This window comes from Notamacropus eugenii, chromosome 3 (assembly GCF_028372415.1).
Source record: "Notamacropus eugenii isolate mMacEug1 chromosome 3, mMacEug1.pri_v2, whole genome shotgun sequence".
Taxonomy (NCBI): Eukaryota; Metazoa; Chordata; class Mammalia; order Diprotodontia; family Macropodidae; genus Notamacropus; species Notamacropus eugenii.
In genome coordinates, this window is record NC_092874.1 from 462461600 (window position 1) to 462484572 (window position 22973).

Consider the following 22973-nt stretch of genomic DNA (forward strand, 5'->3'; position numbering starts at 1 on the left):
AGTATATGCAAAGTATCAATGAAGTAATTGCAAGAAGGACAGAGTACTAATAACTGAGGAGATCCAGAAAGGTTTCCTGCAGAAGATGGTACTTGTGCTGTGTCTGGAAGGAAGCTAAAGATTCTAAGGACAGCTGGGTGGTGCAGTGGATAGGGTATAGAGTGTCTGGAGTCAGGAAGACCTGAATTCAAATCTGTCCTTCTACACCTAATAGCTGTGTGACCTTGGGCAAATCACTTAACCCTATTTACCTCAGTTTCCTTATCTGTTAAATAAGCTGGAGATGGAAATTGCCAACCACTCCAATATCTCTGCCAAGAAAACCCTAAATGAGGCCACCTCAGGCATGATGAAAATCCCAAACGAGGTCATGAAGAATTGGATGCAGTTGAATAACAAGAAGCAGGATTCTAAGAGCTTGAGGTGAGGAGGGAGTGAGGGGTAGACAATGGATTACTACTTGTGCAAAATTCATAATTCTTCCTACAGAATCAGAGATTTAGACATTAAAGGTCATTGAATGACAGAGTCACGGATCTGGAGGTGAAAAGGGTGTAAGAGGCCACCAGGTCTGACCTCTTTATTTTAGAGAGGAGAGAGCAACAGCCCAGAGACCTGGAGTGAGTTACCCAAGGTCATTCACTACGGTATGTCAGAGGACAATCTGAACCAAGGTCCTTTGACTCCAAAGTCAGTGACTGAATTTCTATTGTGCTGTACTGCCTCCAACCACACAGGTGATATGGTCCAACCCCTCATTTTACACAGGAGGAAACTGAGGTCCCAAAGGGACTTGCCTAAGGTTATATAGGTAATAAGTGGCAGAGATTGGATTTGAACTCAGATCCTCTGACTACTTTATACTACATCACTATATATATAGAATTTCTATATTTTAAATATACTTATCACATTCACACATATCACATACACCAGGAGAGATAACATGGAACATTGGGAAGGGTGCCAGATTCAGGGTCACCTGGGTTCAAATCCTGGTTTTCATCTCAACATCTAGAAAATCAGGGCGTCAGATTAGATGACCACCAAGTTCACTTCCCTATCTAAATCTACAAGCCTTGGGGCTTATGTAATGAACTGTGAAAGGCTAAAAAGTTAAAAGTTATGCTGGTCCTATCATGTGTGACCTTTGAGAGAGCTGGCTGCCAGCTGGCAAACAGAACAATGGCAGAGGTGGGTGTTTTTGTTTTAATGTAGGGATGTACCAATATAGGTATGGAATAGGATAGTGACATCATTGTTAAAGGGAATTTACAGATAAGTAAACTAGGGCTACCAGGGTGGGCAGGTACCTTCACTTTAACTTAGTCAAAATGAGAAACGAGATGGTAAGTGACTTGTCTAGGGTCATACAGCCTATGTGGATCAGAGGCACATATGGAACCCAAGGCACCCTGGCTTTGAGCTGACTCTAGCCCCCAATGTAATAAATGAAAATGGCAAATATATAATACACACTGAATTGCTCCAAATCTTGTAGATTTATTTGGAAATTTTCCTGAAACTGCTTGGCTTCTCCCAGAACCCTTTGTGGCTGGCACTCATCTTGTCCATAAGAATTCAGGAAGGAAAAAAAAGCAATAATGTATCCAATCAAGAGAACTTTGCTTCATCCTGCACTTGGGAATTAAAAATGAGCCAGTGGTCCAATAACACTCATCACCCTTTCATGTTTCAATAGCTTATTGCCAAATCCACTTTATTTTTAAAACTCGGCATACGGGCTGAGACAGATCAGAGATTGAGCTGGGTCTGTACAAAGGCAGGAACTGTCATACAATCAATACTGATTGGCCCAGCAAATGCAATGGGGGATCTTTGGAAGGACAGCGAATTATTAAAGTAGTCTCTGCCAAGACATCCCAAATGAACCAGAATACAAGTAATGTCAGTATTTCCTACCTCATTCAGGAGGAATAAGTGAGCTAATTGGGATAAAGGCAGCCAAAGGGGTTTGCTCTCTTGGGGGTAATTTACTATAGAGACTGAGTGCTCTGTTCTCCCCACTCCCAGGCTGCCTACAATGCCTCCTCACTTCCATACTTTATAGAAAATGCAGATTCCTTTTAAGTTCAACTCATGTGCCACCTCCTGCAGGAAACATTCAGATCTGCCCCCTCTGCACCTAATTCTGTATTTCTATGCATTCCTCTCAATCAGTCAGCCAATCAATAAACACTGGTGAAGCTCTTACCATATGTCAGCTATCATGCTGGGTCCTGGGGATACAGAGACAGGAGTGAAACCACCTCTGCCCTCAAGATGCTTACATTTTAGGCACAGGCCCCAAATATGCACGTAGGAATATACAAGACCCCTAAGTAGATAAAAGGTAGCCCAGGAGGAGAAAGTCCTAGTGGTTGGAAAAGCCTCATGTACAAGGTCACACAGACTGAATCTTGAAGGAATTCAGGGATTCCAAGAAGTAGAACTGAGGAAGGAGGGCTTTCTAGGGATAGGGAACCGCCAGAGCATTGGAATGGAGTCTGAAAATAAAGTATTGTGTGAGCAGAACAGAAAGACCAGATGTAGAGTTTGTGGTGGGGAGTAAGGTGTAAGAATGCTAGAAAGGTGCGGGGAGTCCAGGCTATGAATGTCCAGCATAGGAGCTCATATCTGAGGGTAGCTAAATGGTACACTGGATAGAGACCCATGCCGGAGTCAGGAAGACCTGTCTCAGACACTTATTAGCTGTGTGATCCTAGGCAAGTCTGTCTCAATTTCCTCTTCTGCAAAATGGGAATAGTTAAAACAGCACCTCCGTCCCGAGGTTGTTGTGAGCATCAAACGAGATTCTATTTGTAAAGTGCTTAGCACCGTAGCGAATGCTATGCAAATGTTAGCTATTGTTAGTCTGGTTATTTTTAATCTCAGAGGTAATAAGTCACTGGTGTTCAGTGAGTGGGGAGCAACGTAATACGAAAAATATCTTTGGCAATCTTTGGGATGAGCTGGGGCTGGGAGACACCATTTCAGAGGTGAATGCAATGGCCAAGGTGATGAGGAGAGGGGACGCATTTTAGAGAGGATGTGAATATGGAAATGGCAAGACCTCAGAAATGATCAGATCTGTGAGGGCTGAGAGAATGCAGAAGGAAGGATGATGCCGCCATGGTGGTGGGGATGACTGGTAGGATGGGGGTCCCTTGGAGTGTCACAGTGAGGAGCAGAAGAGGAATGGGTTTTGGGGAAAAGGTGACAAGCACTCTTCTGGACCTGTCCCCACAGGACGTTGAGTTTGAGACATCCACTAGGCATCTGGTGATGTGGGTTTGGAGCACAAGGGAGTGACTTTGACTGGATATATAGATCTGGGAGTCTTCTACGTGGAGATGATACCTGAACCCACGGGAAAGGAGGAATTTCCCCTTAAGAGAATATAAGCTCCCTGAGGGCAGGAACAGTTTTGTTTTTGTACATCCAGCATCTAGCCTGGTATCTGGCACTTAATAAATGCTTGTTCTATGAATAATGAGACAGGCTGCAGGCAGTTGTGGTGTAAGCAGAATCTGAAATCACAACAAAGGGAGGTATCCTTTGTAATAACCTGGAGGTGAAGCTGGTGTCCCAGTACATACTTACTTTGTAAAAAATATCCTGAGCAACCAATATGGATATTCTCTAAGACAGACCCATACCTGCCTGTGGGAGAAGGTTCTGATTGCTTAGGGGGGAAAACAAAAAAAAACTCTCTGTTATCGTTGAGTTGTTTCAGTCGTGTCTGACTCTTCGTGACCTCACTTGGGGTTTTCTTGGCAGAGATACTGGAAGAATTTGCCATTTCCTTCTGCAGTTCATTTTACATATGAGAAAACTGAGGCAAAAAGGGTCATATGGCTAGTAAGTGTCTGAGGCTGGATTTGAACTCAGATCTTCCTGTCTCCAGGGCCAGTGTTCCATCCACTGTGCTACCTAAATGCCTCAATCAAGTCCATTAACTGGCCTATGGCTACATGGCATAGGAGATGGGATCTAAACCTAATTTTCCAGGCTCCAAGTCATATTAGTGTACATATTAGTACACAATCCTGCCTTTTAGCCTAACTATTGATTAGTCAAGCCCAGCTTTAGAGCTGGTAGGATGTTTAGAGGCCCTCACATTGAATCCCCTCATTTTACAATGAAATGAGGCTTCATAGCAGTAAGGCGACTTACCCAGGAACACACAGCTAGTAAGAATCTGAGGCAAGATTAGAACTCAGGTCTCCAAGTGTAACACTCTGTCCACTATTACACCTAACATCCAGATATAACTCAGAATTGTAATTGGCTTAAGAATGCTTCTAAAAAGCTGCTCATGGCAGCTTATCTCTAGATGATTTCTGAGATGGGGTGTGAAGCACTGAGAAGAATCCTATGCTGTCATGTCCAATTCTCCTTGACCCCATTTGGGGTTTTCTTGGCAAAGAAACTGGAGTGGTTTGTTATTTCTTTCTCTAGTTCATTTTACAGATGAGGAAACTTAGGCAGAGAAGGTTAAGTGACTTTGCCAGGGACACACAGCTAATAAATGTCTGAGGCTGGATTTGAACTCAGGTCCTTCTGACTCTGGTCCAACAATCTATCCACCTTGCTACCTAGTTGCCATCTCCAGAGGGGAAACCCAATAAGGGAGCAGCAGGAAGCTCTGACCAGAATAATTCTATTATAAATGTTTTCTTTTGTCCCAGTTCATCCCCAAGTCTGAGAATGATTTTAGTCTAATAACTTAAGTGAGACACAAAATACTTCCTGATCCACACAAATGGGAGTGGAAGGGGCTGAGACCAACAGGGTGGGATCGAGGTATGAGACCCGGCCTTGGGGTCAGGAGGCCCTTGGTTCCAAGCTCTTGTAAAAAAAAAAAAAAGATTTTCTAGGAGATAACTAAGTAGATGCCATTATCATGGTCATATTAATTGGGAATCAGGAGAAGGTATGTTGGGGGTAGGGAGAGACCACGAACAGAGGCTGTCTACCTCTGGCATCTGGAGCCTTCCCAAGTACCCAGCAAAAAGCCAGCCAAGTTGAACTACAAAATGATGATAATCTAAACGTTTCATTTTTAACCCAGATGCTCAAGTGCCTGGCAGCTTTGGCATTTTTTGCCCCAAATTAAGCAAGGGCAGATCAGGGACACATTGCTTTGACTTATGGCCGACTACCTGTAATTTCAATGGTCAATCACTCAGTCAACAAACTTTAATGCAGTGTTTGCCTTCAAGGCCTTCCCTACAGCCTTTCTTTCTACTGGGCCCTCACTGGGGCCACTGGCACGAAAGACAGTGGAACACTCCTAGTAATTAAGTCAGGTCAGTGCCTTCCAGGTAAAATCAGGGGTGGGGGAAGTTGATTTTCTTCTTGGCAGGCAGCACTGGGAGAATCCTGAGGCAAGGTCCTGCTTCTTGTGGTTCCCACAGAGAAACATTCAATGCCCTGGTCCAAGGGGTTACTCCACTCTAATTCCCTGTGATCACCAACCCTAAAGGACAGGGGCTTTGTACTTGGCCACATGCCGAGAGGCTCCAAAGTGGGTCTGGAGGACCATCTTTCTTTGCTAAGGGGCAACGACAGAATTCTGCCTTAGCTAACCAATGATGCTTTCCCAACAGGCCCAGCCCCCAGCTCCCAGTGCCAAGGCAAGTGGAGTGGGTCCCGGCTGCCAGCTCATTTGGAAACTGACACTCCAGCTTTAGGCCTCCGATTCCCAGCTCTGTTTTCATTCTGTCGGGCCCGGGCAGCTATCAGAGTTCCAGCACGCAATGCAGGGAGGGAAGACACCCCTTCCTACTCACTGGAAGACAGTCAAATGCATGTCATCAGGACCTATGTACTCAGCTACATGCTCCCTTCCTGGGATTCAAGACTTTTACTGATGCTCACGGTTCCCAAGGATATTTTAATGACCTGTGGCTACTTCTCAAGGCGGGGGCAATTTTAGAAGCAGGGTATACCTGCCAGGTGAGGACAGACTCGATTCTGGTTGGCCTTGGTGCTAGTCTTATCCATGAGGATTACAGTATTAACTATGTCACTCCACATTAATATCTAGCCTTTATATATGATATTAGGACTTTTGAAGCTCTTTTTTCTATCTTATAGGAGGAAGGATGTATGGGCTAGCACTGAATTTGGAGCTAGAGGACCTGAGTTCAAATTTTGCCTCTGCTACTTACTATCTGAGTAACTTTGGTCACGTCCCTAAATCTCCCTGGACCTCAATTTCCTTATCTGTAAAATGAGGGTACTTGATTTGATGGGTCCTTTCAGGTCCAAAGCTATGATTCCCTCATGATTCTCAAAGCAACCCTATGAGGCAGATACCACAGGAATCATTAACCCTTTGGCTGTGATAGGAAGGCTTGCATTTGAGTCAGAAGATCAAGGTTCCAAACCCAGCTCTCCCCCTTTTTACCTGGGTCACACCAGACAAGCTGGCTAAACTCTCTCTGCCTCAGTTTCTCCATCTGTAAAATGAGGAAGTTGGCTTCCATGGTCCTCAAGTCCCTTCTAGCTCCAAGTCTATGACTGGCTATGATTTCTGCTTTGTAAGATCAGGAAGCCAGGGCCCAGAGAGGTCAGTGATTTGTGGAAGGTCATACAGTAAGGGGCATTCAAACACAGCTCTCTCTTTACTCTTACTTTGGCCCACGGGGGAGGAAGATGGAATAATGCCTCGGGGAAGCAGAGAAGAAGGTCATGCTCCCAGGGCCCTCCCTCACCTCCTTCTACAGAGCCACCCCCTTCTCCCCAAACCATCCTTCCTGTCACGTCCCACTGGAAAGTTGAAGCTGTGATGTGAGACCATGTCATTATGCATTTATATTTGAATTTTTCAACGGAAATCATTTATGCTTGGAACATGTAGGGTTGAGTGTGAGACAGCTCTGGAAAAGCAAGATGTGAAACAATTAAATAATGCCCTCAAAAGCACCCAGCAGCAGGGTCAGGAAAAGAACCAGGATTTTATTCCATGGTTCAAAGATCTCTGCCACCCTCCATGGCAGAATACTGACAAATACTGGGCATGTAACGTCCATGGGTTGAACCATGAGAGGGATCATGGGAGCACAGATCTGGAGCTGGACAAGACTCCAGGGGCCCTCTACTTTAGTCCCCTTATTTTTCAGATGAGGAAACTGAGGTCTGATGTCACAATGGTAGTGTCAGAGGCAGACTCTTTGTTTAGGCTTTAAAATTAAATATAATTCAATAAGCATTTATTAAGAGTTTACTATGTGCCAGATAACTTTCTAGACAGTGAGAATACAAAAGCACAAATAAAAATCATTCCCAACCTCAAAGAACTTACATTCTATTAGGGCAGAGGTTCTTAACCTGGGGACAGTGGAGAGAGACCAGAGGTTCTGTAAACTTGGATGGGAAAAAATAGATTATATCTTTATTCTCACTAACTGCTAACTGCATCTTGGTATTTCCTTCAGTTACTTAAAAACATCATTCTGAGAAGAGGTCCATGGCTTCTGATTGCCAAAGGGACCCATGACAAAAAAAAAGGTGGCTAGGGACCTTTGTATGACAGAAAACATATGTATATAGATGAATAAATATAAATGCTTATGTACATGTGTGCATATGTGTATGGGGTGTGTGTATGTTGAGGAGGGGGAGTGTGTATAGGAGAGTAGCCTGGGAGATTAGGAAAAAAGACCTTGGTCATCAAATCCGACACGCTCATTTTACAAATGAGGAAATGGAGGCTCAGAGATAAGACATGCTTTACCCAAGATCACATGGATGAGCCTCAAAGGGAGCTAGGGACTCCAAGAGGCAGAAGTGAAAGAGGCCAGCACACTAGGTGTGGGAGACTGCTTATGCAAAGGTATGGAGGTGGGAGATGAAGCCTTGTGTATGAGAAACAACAAGGCACCAATCAGGCAGTCCTATAGAGTGCATGAGTAGAAATCATGTGAAATCATTGTAGAAAGCAGTGTTGGAGCCAGCTTGCAAAGATAGCCAAGAAATTCCATGGTCCCATCACTGGTGGGCAGCAGCCATCATGCTTTCCTTACCAAGCTCTGGTTGTCTGGCAACATGATGATGATTTGCGCGTTATGATCCCATATCATCCGCCAGAAGTCTTTCGTGGTGTGTGGCAGAGGGTGCTGGGTTATGATGTACTCGTTGCTCCTATGATAGCCCTTTAATGGGGAAGGAAAAAACCCACGGTGACACCTGTGCTCTCCCTGACAGACACTTCTGCTGAGAGAGCGCGAACGGGTTTGCAAAAGGCAGCCGGTGCAGCTGACTCCTTTGGAAATAGACTTTTGCTAACACGCAGCCACTTTCCCCTCCAACTTGGTTTCCATTGGCAATTCCCCCTGTTGCTTTTGCTTCACACTAATTTCAACGTTTATTCAAACATGTGGAAGGGTGAAATTAACAATCAAAATGAATTATCTTAAAAAGCAACAAACAAACCTACCCAAAGGGGCCACCCTGCCTTGTGGAAGCAGTTCTGTGCCCTTCCCCCAGCTGCCCCCTCTTCAAGGGTCCACACTCCAGAAATACCCCTGCTTCCCTCTGGGATTATTAAGAAATAATTGGGACCTTCTTCTTAACCCTTTCTAGTTTAACTGACTTTATTTATAATTAAGAGTTGACATCTCACCATGATGTAGGATGCATTTATATAATCTGTGCCTTTCATTCCGGGCAAGGGTGCGAGCCCCACTCTGGCACGCTCGGCTATGGTGGGAAAAGCAAAAGCATTACATCATTATTATACAGATGGAAGCAACAGAGTTGCGCAAGATCTCTTTAATGAGTTAAGTCCTTCTCCCCACCCTGATCCCAAAGCTGTCTATATTTTCAGCAGATCTCGGTGCTATTGGCAAAATGAAAGGCTTTGGCACATTCCTAGAACAGTCATTTCAGAAATCACATTTGACTCTGGAAAGGTATTCCTTGTGGGTCATATGGCCAAGAGCAAAGTGTGCAATGACTGTAGAAGGCTTCGAGGTATTCTTGACATTAGGGTTATTGATTTAGAGCTTGAAGGAGACCTTAGAAGTCTTAGTTCAAGCCTATTGTTGACAAATGAGAAAACGGAGGCCCAGAGCAAAGTTAGTGATTTGCTTAAGGTAATATATGTGTGTGTATGTGTACATATATATATATACATACATACACACATATATGTATATATGTGTATATGTGGTTTTTTTTTCCAGAGGTAGGATTTGAGCCAGTCACCTCTAGGGCCATCACAGTCAAGGCTCTTTCTACTGAACCACATTTGGATGTAAAAATAGCACTTTGGGGTAGAGGACTGGCCCTGAAATTCTTATCAGCTGTGTGACGCTGGGCAAGTCACTTAACCTTGACTGTCTCCCAAAATCAAACCAAACCAAACCAAATCCAGTACTTTGCTCCTTTCTCATCTTCTTACACAAGCTGTAGCCCCTAGATGAGAAACTAGTGCCCCTTATAGGTGATGAGATTCCTGTCTATTAGTTGACTTTCATGCTAGAAATCTCTTCCAGAACCCTGAACTCAAGGGCATCCACCACCATACCCTGACTTACAAGGTTGGGGCAGGGGAGAAGGGGTTTTGTTACCCCAGGAAAATGAACTGGACAACCCACCCAAAAGATTTAACCAGGTGCATTGCAGATGACACCTTGTATCTATAAGGAGGGATGCTAACAATTTTTTGGCCACAGTGACTCTTGAAGGCTCTTTTCTAGTTATTTTCAGAGAATACTCATACTGAGAAAATCATGAGTCCTTAATTTATAAATGGATAGAGAATAGTGGAGTAGGAGTCTGGAAGACTTAGGCTTAAATCCCACCTGGGATGCTTATTAGCTCTACGACCTTGGGGAAGTCACTGAACCTCTTTGACACTCAGTTTCCCCATCTGTAAAATGAGGGTGTTAGTCTCAACAACCTCTGAAATCCTTTTTGGCTTGGAATCTATGACCCTTCCTATCTAAGTAAGTTAAGACTTGAATGATACCCACTTGGATAAAAAACTGCAGAATTTTAATATTTAGAAACTTGAAATGAGCAAAAACTAGACTAATCCATTTAAGTCATAGATTTAGAGCAGAGGGAACTTTAAAGGTCATATCATCCAACCCTCTCCTTTTACAGGTAAGGAAGTGAAATGTCCAATGTCACACAGTCGTAACAGCTGGAACCCAGGTCCTCAGACTTCAGACCTAGTATGCTTTCTTGTGTTCCACACCTTCTTCTCAATAGTATTATTGATGATCAGTTTAGAGGTAGAGGGCACATGGGAGGCTGCTGAATTCAACCCCTTCATTTTTACACGAGAAGTTAAGTGACTTACCTAGGGTCACACAGTGAGAAAATGTCTAAGGCTGGATTTGAAGGTGGGTGTTGTTTTCCTGACCTGACTGCAGCACTCTAACTATTGTACCACCTGGCTGCCTTAATGGATGCTGCCACCTGCTTTTGCTTAACCCCATTCATTTTTGTTGGGAAGGTCTGTGACAACTCTAGCTAGATAAAGCTTACTGTTTCCCCCATGCTAACAGCTGCCTCTCCATGCAGAACAAAGGACAATCCATGACCAAAACCCCACCCCCAGTAATTATCTGGATAACAGACAGTCTCACCTGGCACAACGGATGAGTTTCTGTTCTTCTCCTTGTTACATTCTTTCTGTGCACTAAAACACTCAACGTATTTTGCGTTACATTGTGTGACCAACTGAAAGAAAACAAGATGTGTTTCCATAATCCGCACTCATAAACTACTTGGCAAAACAGACCAGTGACTGGTCACAATCAATGCCACATTTCTACTAGAATGGGGGAGGCACTCGTCTGGGGAGTGTAGACCTTCCTGTGATTCCTGGAGACCTGAGAGGTGGGCAGGGGTAAGCTCCCAGTTAAAGGTGAGGCATGGTGCTCTCATTTGAAACTGATCATAAGGGAATAAGGGCTTTGCATGTTTTCTCCCCTCACCAGGCTGTGAGCTCCTGAACGCCTGGGACTGTTTTTGCCTTTCTGTGAGTACAGCACATTGTAGGTATTTAATAAATGAGAGCTAACTGGTTGACTTGAAGAATGATTTACAATAAAGAAGAACATATTTAGGGCTATGATACAACCACAGAGAAACCAGACATGGTCTGAGCCCTCTGGGACCAGAAGCCAAAAGAGATGGCTTCCCATCCCCTATGTTAGAGCAACTGGGTTTAACTCCAAGGCTGGTTTCATTAGCTTTCTGTTATTCCCCTCTCCATTTAGCAGTTACCACCCTACAGGGAAAGGCCTCCTTCTCCAAAAGTAAAGGTAATCCTGTGATGGGGGGCAGAAGGGGAAGTGTAGGGAGGAGATGAAGTTAGACCAGTGATTCTACTGGCAAAGAGAACTCCCAGGTTCTGCAATTTAGAATCTTAGAGGGGTGCCTAGAGTAATGAGATGTTATGTGACTTGCCCAGGGTCATACAGGCAGCATGTGGCAGCAGCAGGACTTGAACCCAGGCTTTCCTGGCTTTGAGGCCAGCCAATAGTTCATTTGATCTGGGAAGGATTCTTGGATTTCATTCTGCCTGGGTTTTCCCTGACTCTTGTCGGTTGTCCTTTCTATTTCTATCTAAGGTGACTAGGGCCCCTGAAAGAATCAATTATAAGTCTTTCCACCTGAATGAGCTGGCCTGTTTGTTGGATGAATGTTCCTGAGAGGCGAGTGTGAATGGTAGGGGTAGTATAGAAAGAGGTAAGAAAAAGTTACAAAAGAAGGCACATGAAGGATTTTCCATAAAGTTCTGTATTATTAATGTATTTTTGCTTAATTGTTCTGTGTCCCTCCGTCAATGGATTGCCAAGTGTCTGCTTTACTCAGAGAAGAAATAGAAATACCACGTGAATAGAGCAAGGGGCGGGGACAGGAGGCAGGGCTGGCTCATTTATCATTTTCCCTTCCTCCCTGCTCTAATTGGCCTGGCGATTTCATTCCTGGAGTAGAAATTCAAATGGCAGGAGCTGGTTTCTGGAGAGGGCATAACCACAGGAAGGAAAACGGTCTTGACTGACCACGTGCTCCTGCTATCTTGCCAGTACTTCAGCCTTTTATTCACCATGTCCAAGCTGCCTCATACATGTTTTACGTATTTACTGTATATGTTTATGCTTGGACTGATTGTCTGCCCCATTAGAATACAAAACTGAGTAGAAATTGTTGCATTCTTTGCACTTATACCCCTAGAACCTAGCAAAGTGCCTGACACATAGTAGGCACTTAGTTAATAGTTGCTGATTGATATTTTAATTTTAATAATATTTAACGGTGCACCTGTTTATTGCCTCCTATCCCTCATTTACTGGAAGTGCTTTAAAGGTAGAGATTCTGTTATTTATTTTTGCATCACCCCACGTGCCTCGGAGAGTATACTGCACATAGTATATGCTAACCAACCAATCAATCAATAATCAACAGGCACTTATTAAGTGCTCACTGTATGCCATGCCCTGTGGTTGGCCCTGGGGGTAGAAATGCAAAAGTGAAATAACTGCTCCTCTTAAGGCAGTTCCATTCTCCTGGGGGAGGTGACATGTACACACACACAGACGCACACAGACACACACACACACACGAGTATGCATACAAGAACGTTCATGGTGTTCCAAAAGTCTTAGCATAGTTTGAAGCTATTAAAGCCCCTTCCCCAAATGTGATATTTCCATCTCTTCCATAAGTAAAGCCGACACTTTGCCGTGCATTTAAGGTGAACTTAATTTACAGTGGGGACACATCAAACCTTCATGAAAAATACCTATGGTGCTTTTCAGGGGTTAACTTTGAAATAAATTCTACTTTTCTTTCCTCTTTCTACAAGCTATTAAAGATTTAAAGTATGCTAAGACTTTTGGAAATTCCTTCTCTCTCCAGTAATCCATAGCCATATATCATCTATCCTTATATATCTAAACATAAATTTAATTATTTATTATATATTTAATAGACTCAATAAGTACTTGCTGTTTATGGAAGATAGAAGGAATCGCCTACTACAATAGTTTTTCAAAAGGCTATTTTTGGTAGAGAAGGATCTAGAAATTTCTTATATTAGCCAATTAGACCTGGTGGTTATTTGGCAAACTGACCAAGAATGTGGCTAAGGAGGATTCCAATGCTTTGGTTAGATCTCTAAATTGTTAGGAAAATCTGTGGTTCTCTGTGTGGGGCCAGCCAGGTACCAGCTGTTATTGCCATGATGACAGCCTTTCTTACATGGCTTGCACTAGCTGGCCACGGAAGTCTCTTAACTCCCATTTTGTGATTTGGTGAAGTCATTCCTTTCCTTGGCCTCCATGCTAAATGCACTTCAAATATAATCACCTGTGAACACTTCTCGATCTATCTAAAATAATCCAGAGAAGACCACAGACTTCAGGCTGGGAGAGGCCGGAGATCTCTGAGACCATTTTATCATTTTACAGCTGAGGCCCAGAGGTGGAGGGATTTGTCAGTAAAGTGAGAGGAATCACAGCCTGGTCATCTGATTCCAGCCCAGCTTTCTGTCCACAGCTTCCCCTGATGACTCTTTCTTAGGCATTCTGCTCTGAAAGGCATTACCTTGAACTGTTTTTCTAGACGTGTCTTCCCTCCCACGCCAGGAATGAGGATACTGTTGACATAGCTATGCAGCTGACTTGAGGCGACTTCTGTCTCCTTTCCCAGAATGGCTTCCAACAAGGCATCGTGAATGAAAATGTACTGCTCCTACAAGGCAAGAGGTCCGTTGGGTTTGGGAGTCAGGTCATCAGTGAAGACAGATGTATAACCACAGAAAACTCCTCCAGGAAGCCTTCTCAGATTAATCCATAGTCATCATTCACTTGTGTTGAATTCTTTGTGTGTTTATGAATATGTGTATGCATATATGAATATACACACATATGTACTTATACATGTATGTATATATGTATTGATATAATGTGTGTATGTATTATCTATTTCCTGCCTTCAAGGAACTTATATTTTAATGGGGAAAACAAGTAGGTATATAAATAAGGATGGAATGAATACGATAGAGGCAAAGCAATCCAATACAAGGTACCCTGGGAGGTGGGGTGCGTGCCCTGAGAGGGGAGGGGGGTCAGGTGGAAGATGGTGCTTGAGCAGCATCTTTGATGCTCTCATCTGTGTGCTTCTTAAATGTATCATTTTACTTTGAAAATCTTTTTTGCATCTTTTAAAAATGATCCTAACTTACCACCACATTCCATCTCTCCCAACACATTCTAGACGAGTAATGAGTATGAAATCCAGATGTTAAAATCCCCAGTGCAGAAATGTATGAATTTAAATAAAAGGACAATGCAACTTGGGGGGTTGGTGCTCTCCTAATTTAAACATAAACACATTTTTGATTGTAAAATACTTGACTCGGATCTGGAAAGGACCCAGGAGGTCACTGACCCCATTTCTGAACCTGCAGTTCATTAGTATGGGATCATTTCTGCTGAGGATATTTCCTTTACCCAAGCAGATAGACAAATGCTGTGAATTTTGCAGTCTCAGAGAATTCCCGGGGTCACAGAATTTAAGTGACCAGTCTGTGGACACACAGCCAGTATAGGCCAGAGGTAGGATTTTAACCCAGAGTCAGAAATAATCTGTCTGTCCCAAATAGCAAGTTATTTCATTTTACAGATGAGGAAACTGAGACTGTGAGAGGGGAAATTGCTTGCCCAAGGTCACATAGCAGAACTGAGATTCTAATCCTGGTTTTTTACCTCTAGACCCAGTCCAAGCCCTGATGGCTAGTCAAGCCTGCTTTCTGAAATTTCCACGAGAGCACCGCACCCCTGGAGAGCCATGTCGCTGGCAGGAGATTAACCAGAGGCCTGTGGCTCATGCCCAGTAGAACGCCACCCTCATAGCTCACCTCCGTCTGGACGAGGTAGTTACGCTGCGTCCTGATGTGTTTCAAGAATCCCAGGACGTTAACTGTGCTTTTGTCTTTTATCTGTTGCAGCATGCTGTCTATGACAATGTAGGTGCCCGTCCTGCCCACTCCGGCGCTGTAAGACATCAAGGACACGCAGGTGAGGCGACTCCAGGCCTTCATAGAAGAAACTGACCTCTTAGTACAATGGTCCTGCTGAAAGGGGGCATTTCAGCAGGATTATGTGTGACTGGGTGGGTGATGTGCATAGTAGGTCTTCAAAAATGTTGCTTCTTTTAGTACATTTTAAAGCTCCTATAGTGATGTTTATGGAAATGGAAAGATGTGACAAAAGTGGGAAGAGATTTTAGAGGTCATAAATTTAGAGCTAGAAGGAACTTCTTTGGTCATCAAATATAACCTCCTATTTTACAGATGGGGAAACTGAGGCCCAGGAAAGTGGTGTGACTTGCTGCAAGTCACATGAGTGGCAGATTTGGGACTCAAGCCCATGTCCTCTGACTCCAAACCTAGCTCTCTTTTCACAGTACCACATGGCCCTTGCTATGGGACTGAATAATAAAAGATAATCCTGTGCCTGATATTTACCAGCTCTATGACCCTGGTAAGACACTAAACCTCCCCAGCCACAGTTTCCTCATCTGTAAAATGGTCTTAGACCAGATGGTCGTGGAGGTCCCTTCTAGCTTTAAAAATATGATTCTAGTAATTAATATAAATATGAAACTAGGCAGCTTCCCAACTCAGAGAACAGCACTGTCAAGGCCTTCCGCCATCTGGCTGTTGCACATTTATCTCCACTTAATAGATTGCATTTATCTAAGCTAATTCATTTGATCTTCACAACAACCATGTGAGACAGGGGTATTATTCCTGTTTATCGTTAATTATAATTCCCGTTGTACAGATGAGGAAACTGAGTCACTGAGAGATTAGTCACTTGCCTAAGGCCACACAGCTACTAAGTGTCAGAGGTAGGATTCAAACTCAGGTCTTCCTGGATTCAAAGCCTTTGCTCTATCCCCTGCACCACCTAGCTAACTATTAAAGCAATTCTTTGGACAGCTCTCCGAAATGGAGCCCCTATGAGGAATTACATTCCGACCACCACAACACCCTTATTTGTAGGAGGACATTGTGGGGAATGGAGCAGGGGCATGGGAGAGGGAAGGTTCTGGAGTGTGGTTGTATTGGTCTAGGGCCCTCCTGGTGTGGATTCCTTCCCAGAGGCAGATAACCACTCTTTTATAATTTCTTATCTTAAGAGGGCTGGCTGGGGTCATCGAGAGGATTTAGAAACCAGTCAATCAAACAAGCATTTACTAAGTGTCTGCTATGTTCCAGGCACCAAGGATGCAAATATAAAGAAAGAAATGTTCTCCTTTCAATAACCTCAAGCTGAGATCAGATAGGGTCAGAATTGATATTTGGACCTAGGTCTTCAGGACAGCTTCCAGGCTCTGTCTTCAGTATCCCTCTCATCCAGCAGTATGGACGTTAATTTTTGCTAGTGACAAAAGTGACACATTCATCATGAAGTGGGATGGGGTCATGCTTTCCACCCAACTGCGCCATGTAAATCAAATGCCTCAACAGGTCTGGCAGTGACAATGTTTCCCCTTTTCACTATTAACAGGGCTTTTAACTTCTCTAGAGAGTTTTCACAAATGTATTTCAAGCACTGTGATAATATTCTGGTAGAGCTTTTATCCATTTTGTAGATAAGCAAACCGAGGGAGCTCCAACTGTTCTAGGTTGTAGAGTCAGTCAGTGGAAGGGTAGGGCCTGGAAGCCAGAGCCTCAGGGCCTCCATCCTAGGTTCTCCTTATTACCCTGTTGTGTCCTTTGTGGAGGCCAGGGAAGCTGGTCTCACCTGCAGTGGACGAGTACAGGCCCCATGTCTGGCGTCCTGGCTGCCGACGACCTCCTCACGAACGTCAGCACGGGGAGGGCGTATTCCGGCACTCCCATGTCAGGCCACTGGGTGTAGTGATACTGGATCACAATTCTTTCATTCTGGCGACCTTTAGGGTTTCCCTTCTGACCCTGCACGGAAAGACAGAAAGAATTTCTTTGAAAGAAAAGGTCATCCATTTCCCCTCAGGTCCATGTACCAGAAGTAAACGTAGTGTAGCAAAGTACAACGACATCAGTCAATAATACTAATGACTAACAATCATTGCTTAACATCTCTGTGGCTTTTTGACGTTTGTAATCCTCACAACAACCACAAGAAGGAGCTGTTATTATGGTTATCCCCATTTTTCAGATAGGGAAATGGAGGCTTAGAGAATTTTTTTTAATGCCACAAATACGACAGGGCTTTAAAATACTGATGTTAATACTTTAAAGAAGAGGTGGTTTAAAAAAAAAACCATTATCTACAAAACAAGTCAAAAGCCTTTCTCATAATTTCCAAACAATGTAGCAGCCCACTCACATACCTTTTTCACTTTCGTATTTCTGATTGAAAAACGACGGACAGTGTAGCAGGCATGAACTTTTGTGCTCTTTAGTGTGACGATAATGTTTCCATATTCCTCGCTATTCTCTGTTGGCCAGTACTGGTCACATTTTCTCTGAGAGAAAGAAAAGGAAAAAAGAAAGAAGTAAAGGAAGAAAGGAAAGGAAGGAAGAAAAGGAGGAGGAAAGGAAGAGTAAAAAAGGATGGAAGGGAGGAAAGAGGAAAAGAGAAAAGGAAAAAAGGGAAAGAGGGAGGGAAGAAAGAAAGGAAGAAAGGTAGGCAGAAAGAAAAGGAGAAAGGAAGAAAGAAAGGAAACAAGAAAAGAAAGGAAGGAGGGAAGGAAGGAAGAAAAGGAGAGAGGAAAGAGGAGGGAGGGAAGGAGAAAAATAGGAAAGGAAAGAGGGAAGAAAGAAAGGCAGGCAGAAAGGAGAAAGGAAGGAAAGAGGGAGAAAGGAAGGAAAGAGGGAAAAAAGAAAAGGAGAAAGGAGGAAAAAAGAGGATAGATGGAAGGTGAAAAGGAAGGAAGGGAAGAAGGGAGGGAAAAAAGAGAGAAAGGAAGGAAGGAAGAAAGGAAGGAAAGAAAACAGGAAGGAAAAAGAAAGAAAAAAGGAAGTAGTCATATTAGTTAGAATAGAAGAAAAGTGCATGGCATGTCTTCCAATACATAAATGATCTGTGATGAAATAAGCATGAGGAACTTCTGGTATGGGAAATTCTCTTCAACAACCCAGCACACAACTCATCTACCATGTAGTGAATCCATCCTAGAAGCTTGTCTGAGGTTCAGAGATTAAGGACTTATCTGGCATCACAGGAAATGTGCATCAGTGGCAAGATTTGAACCCAAGTTTCCCTGATGCCAAAGCATAAGCCCATTCTGTTGCTTCTTGTAAGGAAGTCATCTTAAGTCAAGGTTAGAGGGTAAGGGAGAGGTAGTATGAAACTGAGAGATTGAGACCTCAGAACCAGGAAGCCCTAGGTTTAAGTGCCAGATGTGCCATGTCTAGGCTCTGTGAACTCCCTATTGCTCTAAGTTCCTGGGAGGGTGTGTTGGGGGTGGGAATAGGGTGAGAATTTCTCGCTTTTGAGTTCCAGTCAGTGAAATCCCAGTCCCATACTTCTCTGTGTCTCTATTGTGCACCCCAGATCTTGGCTTCCGATGACCAATGAGAGAGTGAGCCTGGTGGATTTGACTTTGGGAGAGGCTGGGGGAAGCATTACTTCTATGTTCACTTGTGGAAATGGGAGTAGTATCCTTTGGCCATCACTAAATGAAGACAGGAGTAGTTCCTTAATGGACATACCTATGTCATTGATAAGATGCAGCAAAAATAGCAGACATTAGTTCTTTAATGTTTGCAAAATACTTTCTGTTTACGATTTGAATCTTGGAAAAACACCGAAAGGCAGGTACTACAGGTGTTATACCCATTTTACAGATGATGAACTGAGCCTCAGAGAGATTAGGTGACTAGCCCAGAGTCACACAGCTATCAAGAGTGAAAGGCAGACTTTAAATTTTAGTCTTCCTGATTTCAAGTCTAGCTCTTTGTAAGCTGACTTCCATGTAACCTGGAAAAACTGAGGCAAGGAGTAGTCAGTCACTTGGGAAAGGTCAAAAGAAGGAAATACATCAGGCTGGATATTGGATCTGAGTCTGATTTCCAGAACTGGTGCAAACTATAAAATGGCATCCTCTTGGGCACAGGGAGAGATAATCTGGTCCCGTCTCTTCATTTTACAGATAAGGAGATGTGACTCAATCATGGTCAGAAAGATGGTAAAGCTGAGATTTGAACCCAGATCTTTAGAACCTAAATCCAATGGACTCTATTACATGAATCCTCATTTTCAAATAAGTCAATTCTGGACAAGGAATGTGGGACAGTGGGATGAGGGTTCAGGTCAAGCAGTTCTTACCCTTCCTTTTTCTACAAGGTTTGTGATCATGATGATGATTCCAGTGTTTTGCTCCCAAATCATCCTCCAAAAATCTTCAAATGTTGACTTGAGAGGTCCCTGTGTGGCCACATAGGCTTTTGCTTTGTTGTAGCCCTTCAAAAACAAGAACGGAACTGAGTCAGATAAAAGCAGTCCCCACCTCCCAACAGAAAGTCAATGAAAAATGGAAACCCCTTCCCTAGATCAAGTATTTTCAGGATCTGGGACAGGCCCACTCAGTGCTATGGAGAGGACATGGGAACATCTCAGTGGAATTATTTATTCTCCATTTTCATGACAGGCTTACAAAATGGTTCTCACTTACATCAACGTAGTTGGCATTAATGTAGTCACTGTGCTTCGAATCCTTTCCTGGTAAAGGCCTTAACTTCACTCGACTGTGGTCATCTGTGAGAGTAAGAATTTTTAAAAGTCCATAATTCAAGAGAGGGACAGAATTCTTAGGGAGGGGAGAATTTTTATCTCTTTAGTTTTTATATATTCTTCATTTCTAAATACATCCCTCCCCACCTTCCTACACGAGTAAGTCATCCTTTGTAACAAAGAATAAAAAGAGAGAGAAAAGGCAATTCAGTAAAACTGACAGCACATTAATTCTCATAGTGTATGCATTATTACATACCCCTAGTCCACCATGTTAAGTATTTTTTAAAAATGCAAACAGGAGGTTTTTTTTTTTTTTGTGGAACTAGAACCATGATCTCATCAGTAATGTAGCACTCCTGGTGTGGAGACTGCCTCTGCTCCTATATTCCTGCATTCTCGAACATGCAGTCTTATAGAGTTGCCTGGGGGCACTAAGAGGCTGAATAATTGAATTATAGTCAGTCACATGTCTAGGAGTCTCAGTCTAGGAGTCCTGCTCCGGTCCACACCCTCTGTTGGTTATGCTAAGTGATCTCTCAACCAGAAAACAGGACCAGAGATTTAGAGATAGATGCCATGTACTCCAACCCATTAAATTTTGCAGCTGAGGAAACTGAGGCCCAAGACCATATGGGGAGTGAGTGATAGAGCAAGAAACTCATGTCTTCTAACTCCAAAATCTAGCATTTTTTCCTGCTCTATGACATTATCCTCCAATACAATATCAGTATTCAACCGTCTGGGTCCATTTAAAAAACTCAGGGCCATTTCTGTTTCTGTCTCAGCATCTCTCCCATGTGTGAGCCTCAGGAAAACCAAATTAATTTTTTCATCAGCCAATGTAAATTGGAACCAAGAAAGTAAATGGGAAAGGAAGAATCTGACGTCTAACGCTGCAAAACAGCATCAATGTAAAGTCCTCTCCTTGGCATTTAAAGTCCTGTCTGCTTTACTCCTCTGCACCACTTCATTCACCCCATCATTCAGCTAGCCTAGCCCTCCTGCTCTTCCTCACACAGAACATTCCATCTTCTTTCTTGGTGCCTTGGTCCTGGGCATCACCCATCCCTAGAATGCTCTCTCTCTTCTCCTGTATCTCTTAGAATCCTTGACTGCCTTCAGCTCAAGTCCCTCCTTCTGGAGAAGGTCTTTCCCTGGCCCCCTCCATTTGTACTTTCTCTTCTGAAGTTATCTTTTATTTTCTTTGCTGTATCTTGCAGATACTGACATATGTACATGTTGCATCTGCCATGAGAGTTTGAATTACTTGAGGACATGGACCGTTTATGTCTTTCTTGTATCCCCAAGGCTTAACACAGTATTTAGTGCTTAATAAATTCTACTTGACTGAAGATCTAGAGTTATTTGCACCACAAATCCTCTCTATGAGGGCAAATAATGGAAGGTGGGGAGGTAACTATGCCACATGTCACATATGGTTGGTTATTGTCCTTTGTTCTCAAAGAGGACCAAAATGGCACCACTATGTTAGGGTCAAAGTACCGTGTGTCACATAAAAGAACGCTAGCTTCCATTTGTATTTGAGACATCAAGAGATGTCTCGCTACTCAACCCCACCCTCCCATGTGTTCCCACCAGGCAGATCACTGTATTCATCCAGAATTCTAGATAGAACTACCCTAGAGAGAAGCCAGAGAGGGCTTACAGAATTCATTTTAAGTAGATGGCAGAAGTCTGATCTTAGGAGTTTATTGCCAGGACCTGATCCAAGGTTCTCCTGAACCTTGTTTTGTGAACAAAAAAGGGCTCCATCTGACTATACAGGAGATTCTACATCAGGCTAGTAAATGGAGAGGGAAAGTTAGAAGTCATAATGGGGGCCTTTTGGGCTGGAAATAAAATTAGCCAAAGCAAACTGACACTTCTGCTTGGAGAGAGGCACCCTTCCCCTTGATCAGCCCAATCCAGAGTGTTAGCTTTGGTGATATTGCATCAATCAGTGCTCATGGATGCCTGGGCTGGCACTTAGGTTTCCCCAGGGGCTAAGCTTTGAAATGTGGTTACCATAGTTAATGAGGCTTCTTCAGAAGATCGTTACAAAGTGTTACCTTTCTCCCTGTTCCCAATTCTCAGTATAGGACTTAGCACAGAGTAGGTGCTTAACAAATGTCTGTTGATTTTGCCATTTGCCACAAAAGTAGGTCTGGCAAACTGGATGACTTGCTATTCACTGGAGGTAGCCTGGACATTAACACCCAAGGCCTTGGCTTGTACTGTTTTCTATGCCTAGAGACCTTCATTACAATAGCTCTACCAGCTGAAATCCTACAGATCCTTCCAGGTCCAGCTCAAATGCCATCTTCTGACCCCCTCAACCACAGGTGACCAGTGACCTCCTGCACAAAACTAGGTGATGTAATAGGCCACCTAGTCAGGAAGACACAAGTTAAAATCCAACCTTAGATATTACTAGCTGTGTGACCCTGGGCAAGTCACCTAACCCTATTTGCCTCACTTTCCTCATCTGTTAAATGAGCTGGAGAAGGAAAATGGCAAATCATTCCAGTATCTTTGCCAAGGAAACCCTAAATGGGGTCACAGAGAGTTGGTCATGACTAAAAACAACTGAAGAGAGAGGTCCCTTAAGGCTCTAGATCGGTGTTCCTATAGGTTTATGAAATGAAGTTATTCAGCCTTTGTTTCTGAAGACAACCAATGATGTCTTGACGTGTGTGAATTGGATTTAAGTGAGGCAGAGTTGCACAAAGTCATCGGCCTCACTCTCTCTAGAGTCATCAAAGTCCAGTGGCAAGACAAAAGTCAGGAGGATGGGTGATGGCCCAGGATGATATGGATGACCTTGGTGTCTTCAATGTCTGACCAAGATCTAAGCACTCCATAGTGCCTGCTTCAGTCACCTTCATGACTATTGGAACAAACTGTTCTCATCCACCCATTCCACCCAGGAGAGTCATTACATGCCCAGGGTAGACATCATGCAGCTCACTGAGGAGCGTGACTTCTGTCAGTTATCCTCAACATAGTTTAGCTCATCTCCCCAGGGTGTGGCCGATGTGCAGCTTCTTGGAGCCACAGGTAAAGGTTGGGTGAATCAGGTGGATACCAAGGGTGGATGAGCAGCCCTGGAAAGGCTTTGGCAGCCCTCACACCAGAGGTGCTAATCCCCCCTGAACACCTTCTATACTCCATGAAGTTTGCCTTAATGGAGCTTGTCAACCAGAAGCTAGCCACTGATCCTTGCATTATATTATGCATTGCTTTCCCATTTATTAACAAAACATATCCCTC

The 22973-nt window shown here is 43.5% G+C and overlaps 1 protein-coding gene across 2 annotated transcripts in view; it reads right to left on the minus strand.

Moving 5' to 3' along the window:
* Positions 1 to 22973, minus strand: part of PTPRG (protein tyrosine phosphatase receptor type G) — a 796984-nt gene that overhangs the window by 15291 nt on the left and 758720 nt on the right. For both annotated transcript variants that reach the window (XM_072650205.1, XM_072650203.1), the window contains 9 exons: positions 19642 to 19724; positions 19296 to 19430; positions 17356 to 17490; positions 16785 to 16957; positions 14891 to 15026; positions 13576 to 13722; positions 10608 to 10701; positions 8633 to 8709; positions 8034 to 8162 (listed from right to left, as the gene is read on the minus strand). In XM_072650205.1, the coding sequence (XP_072506306.1) occupies positions 8034 to 8162; positions 8633 to 8709; positions 10608 to 10701; positions 13576 to 13722; positions 14891 to 15026; positions 16785 to 16957; positions 17356 to 17490; positions 19296 to 19430; positions 19642 to 19724 (1109 nt within the window). The remainder of the gene's footprint in view (positions 1 to 8033; positions 8163 to 8632; positions 8710 to 10607; positions 10702 to 13575; positions 13723 to 14890; positions 15027 to 16784; positions 16958 to 17355; positions 17491 to 19295; positions 19431 to 19641; positions 19725 to 22973) is intronic.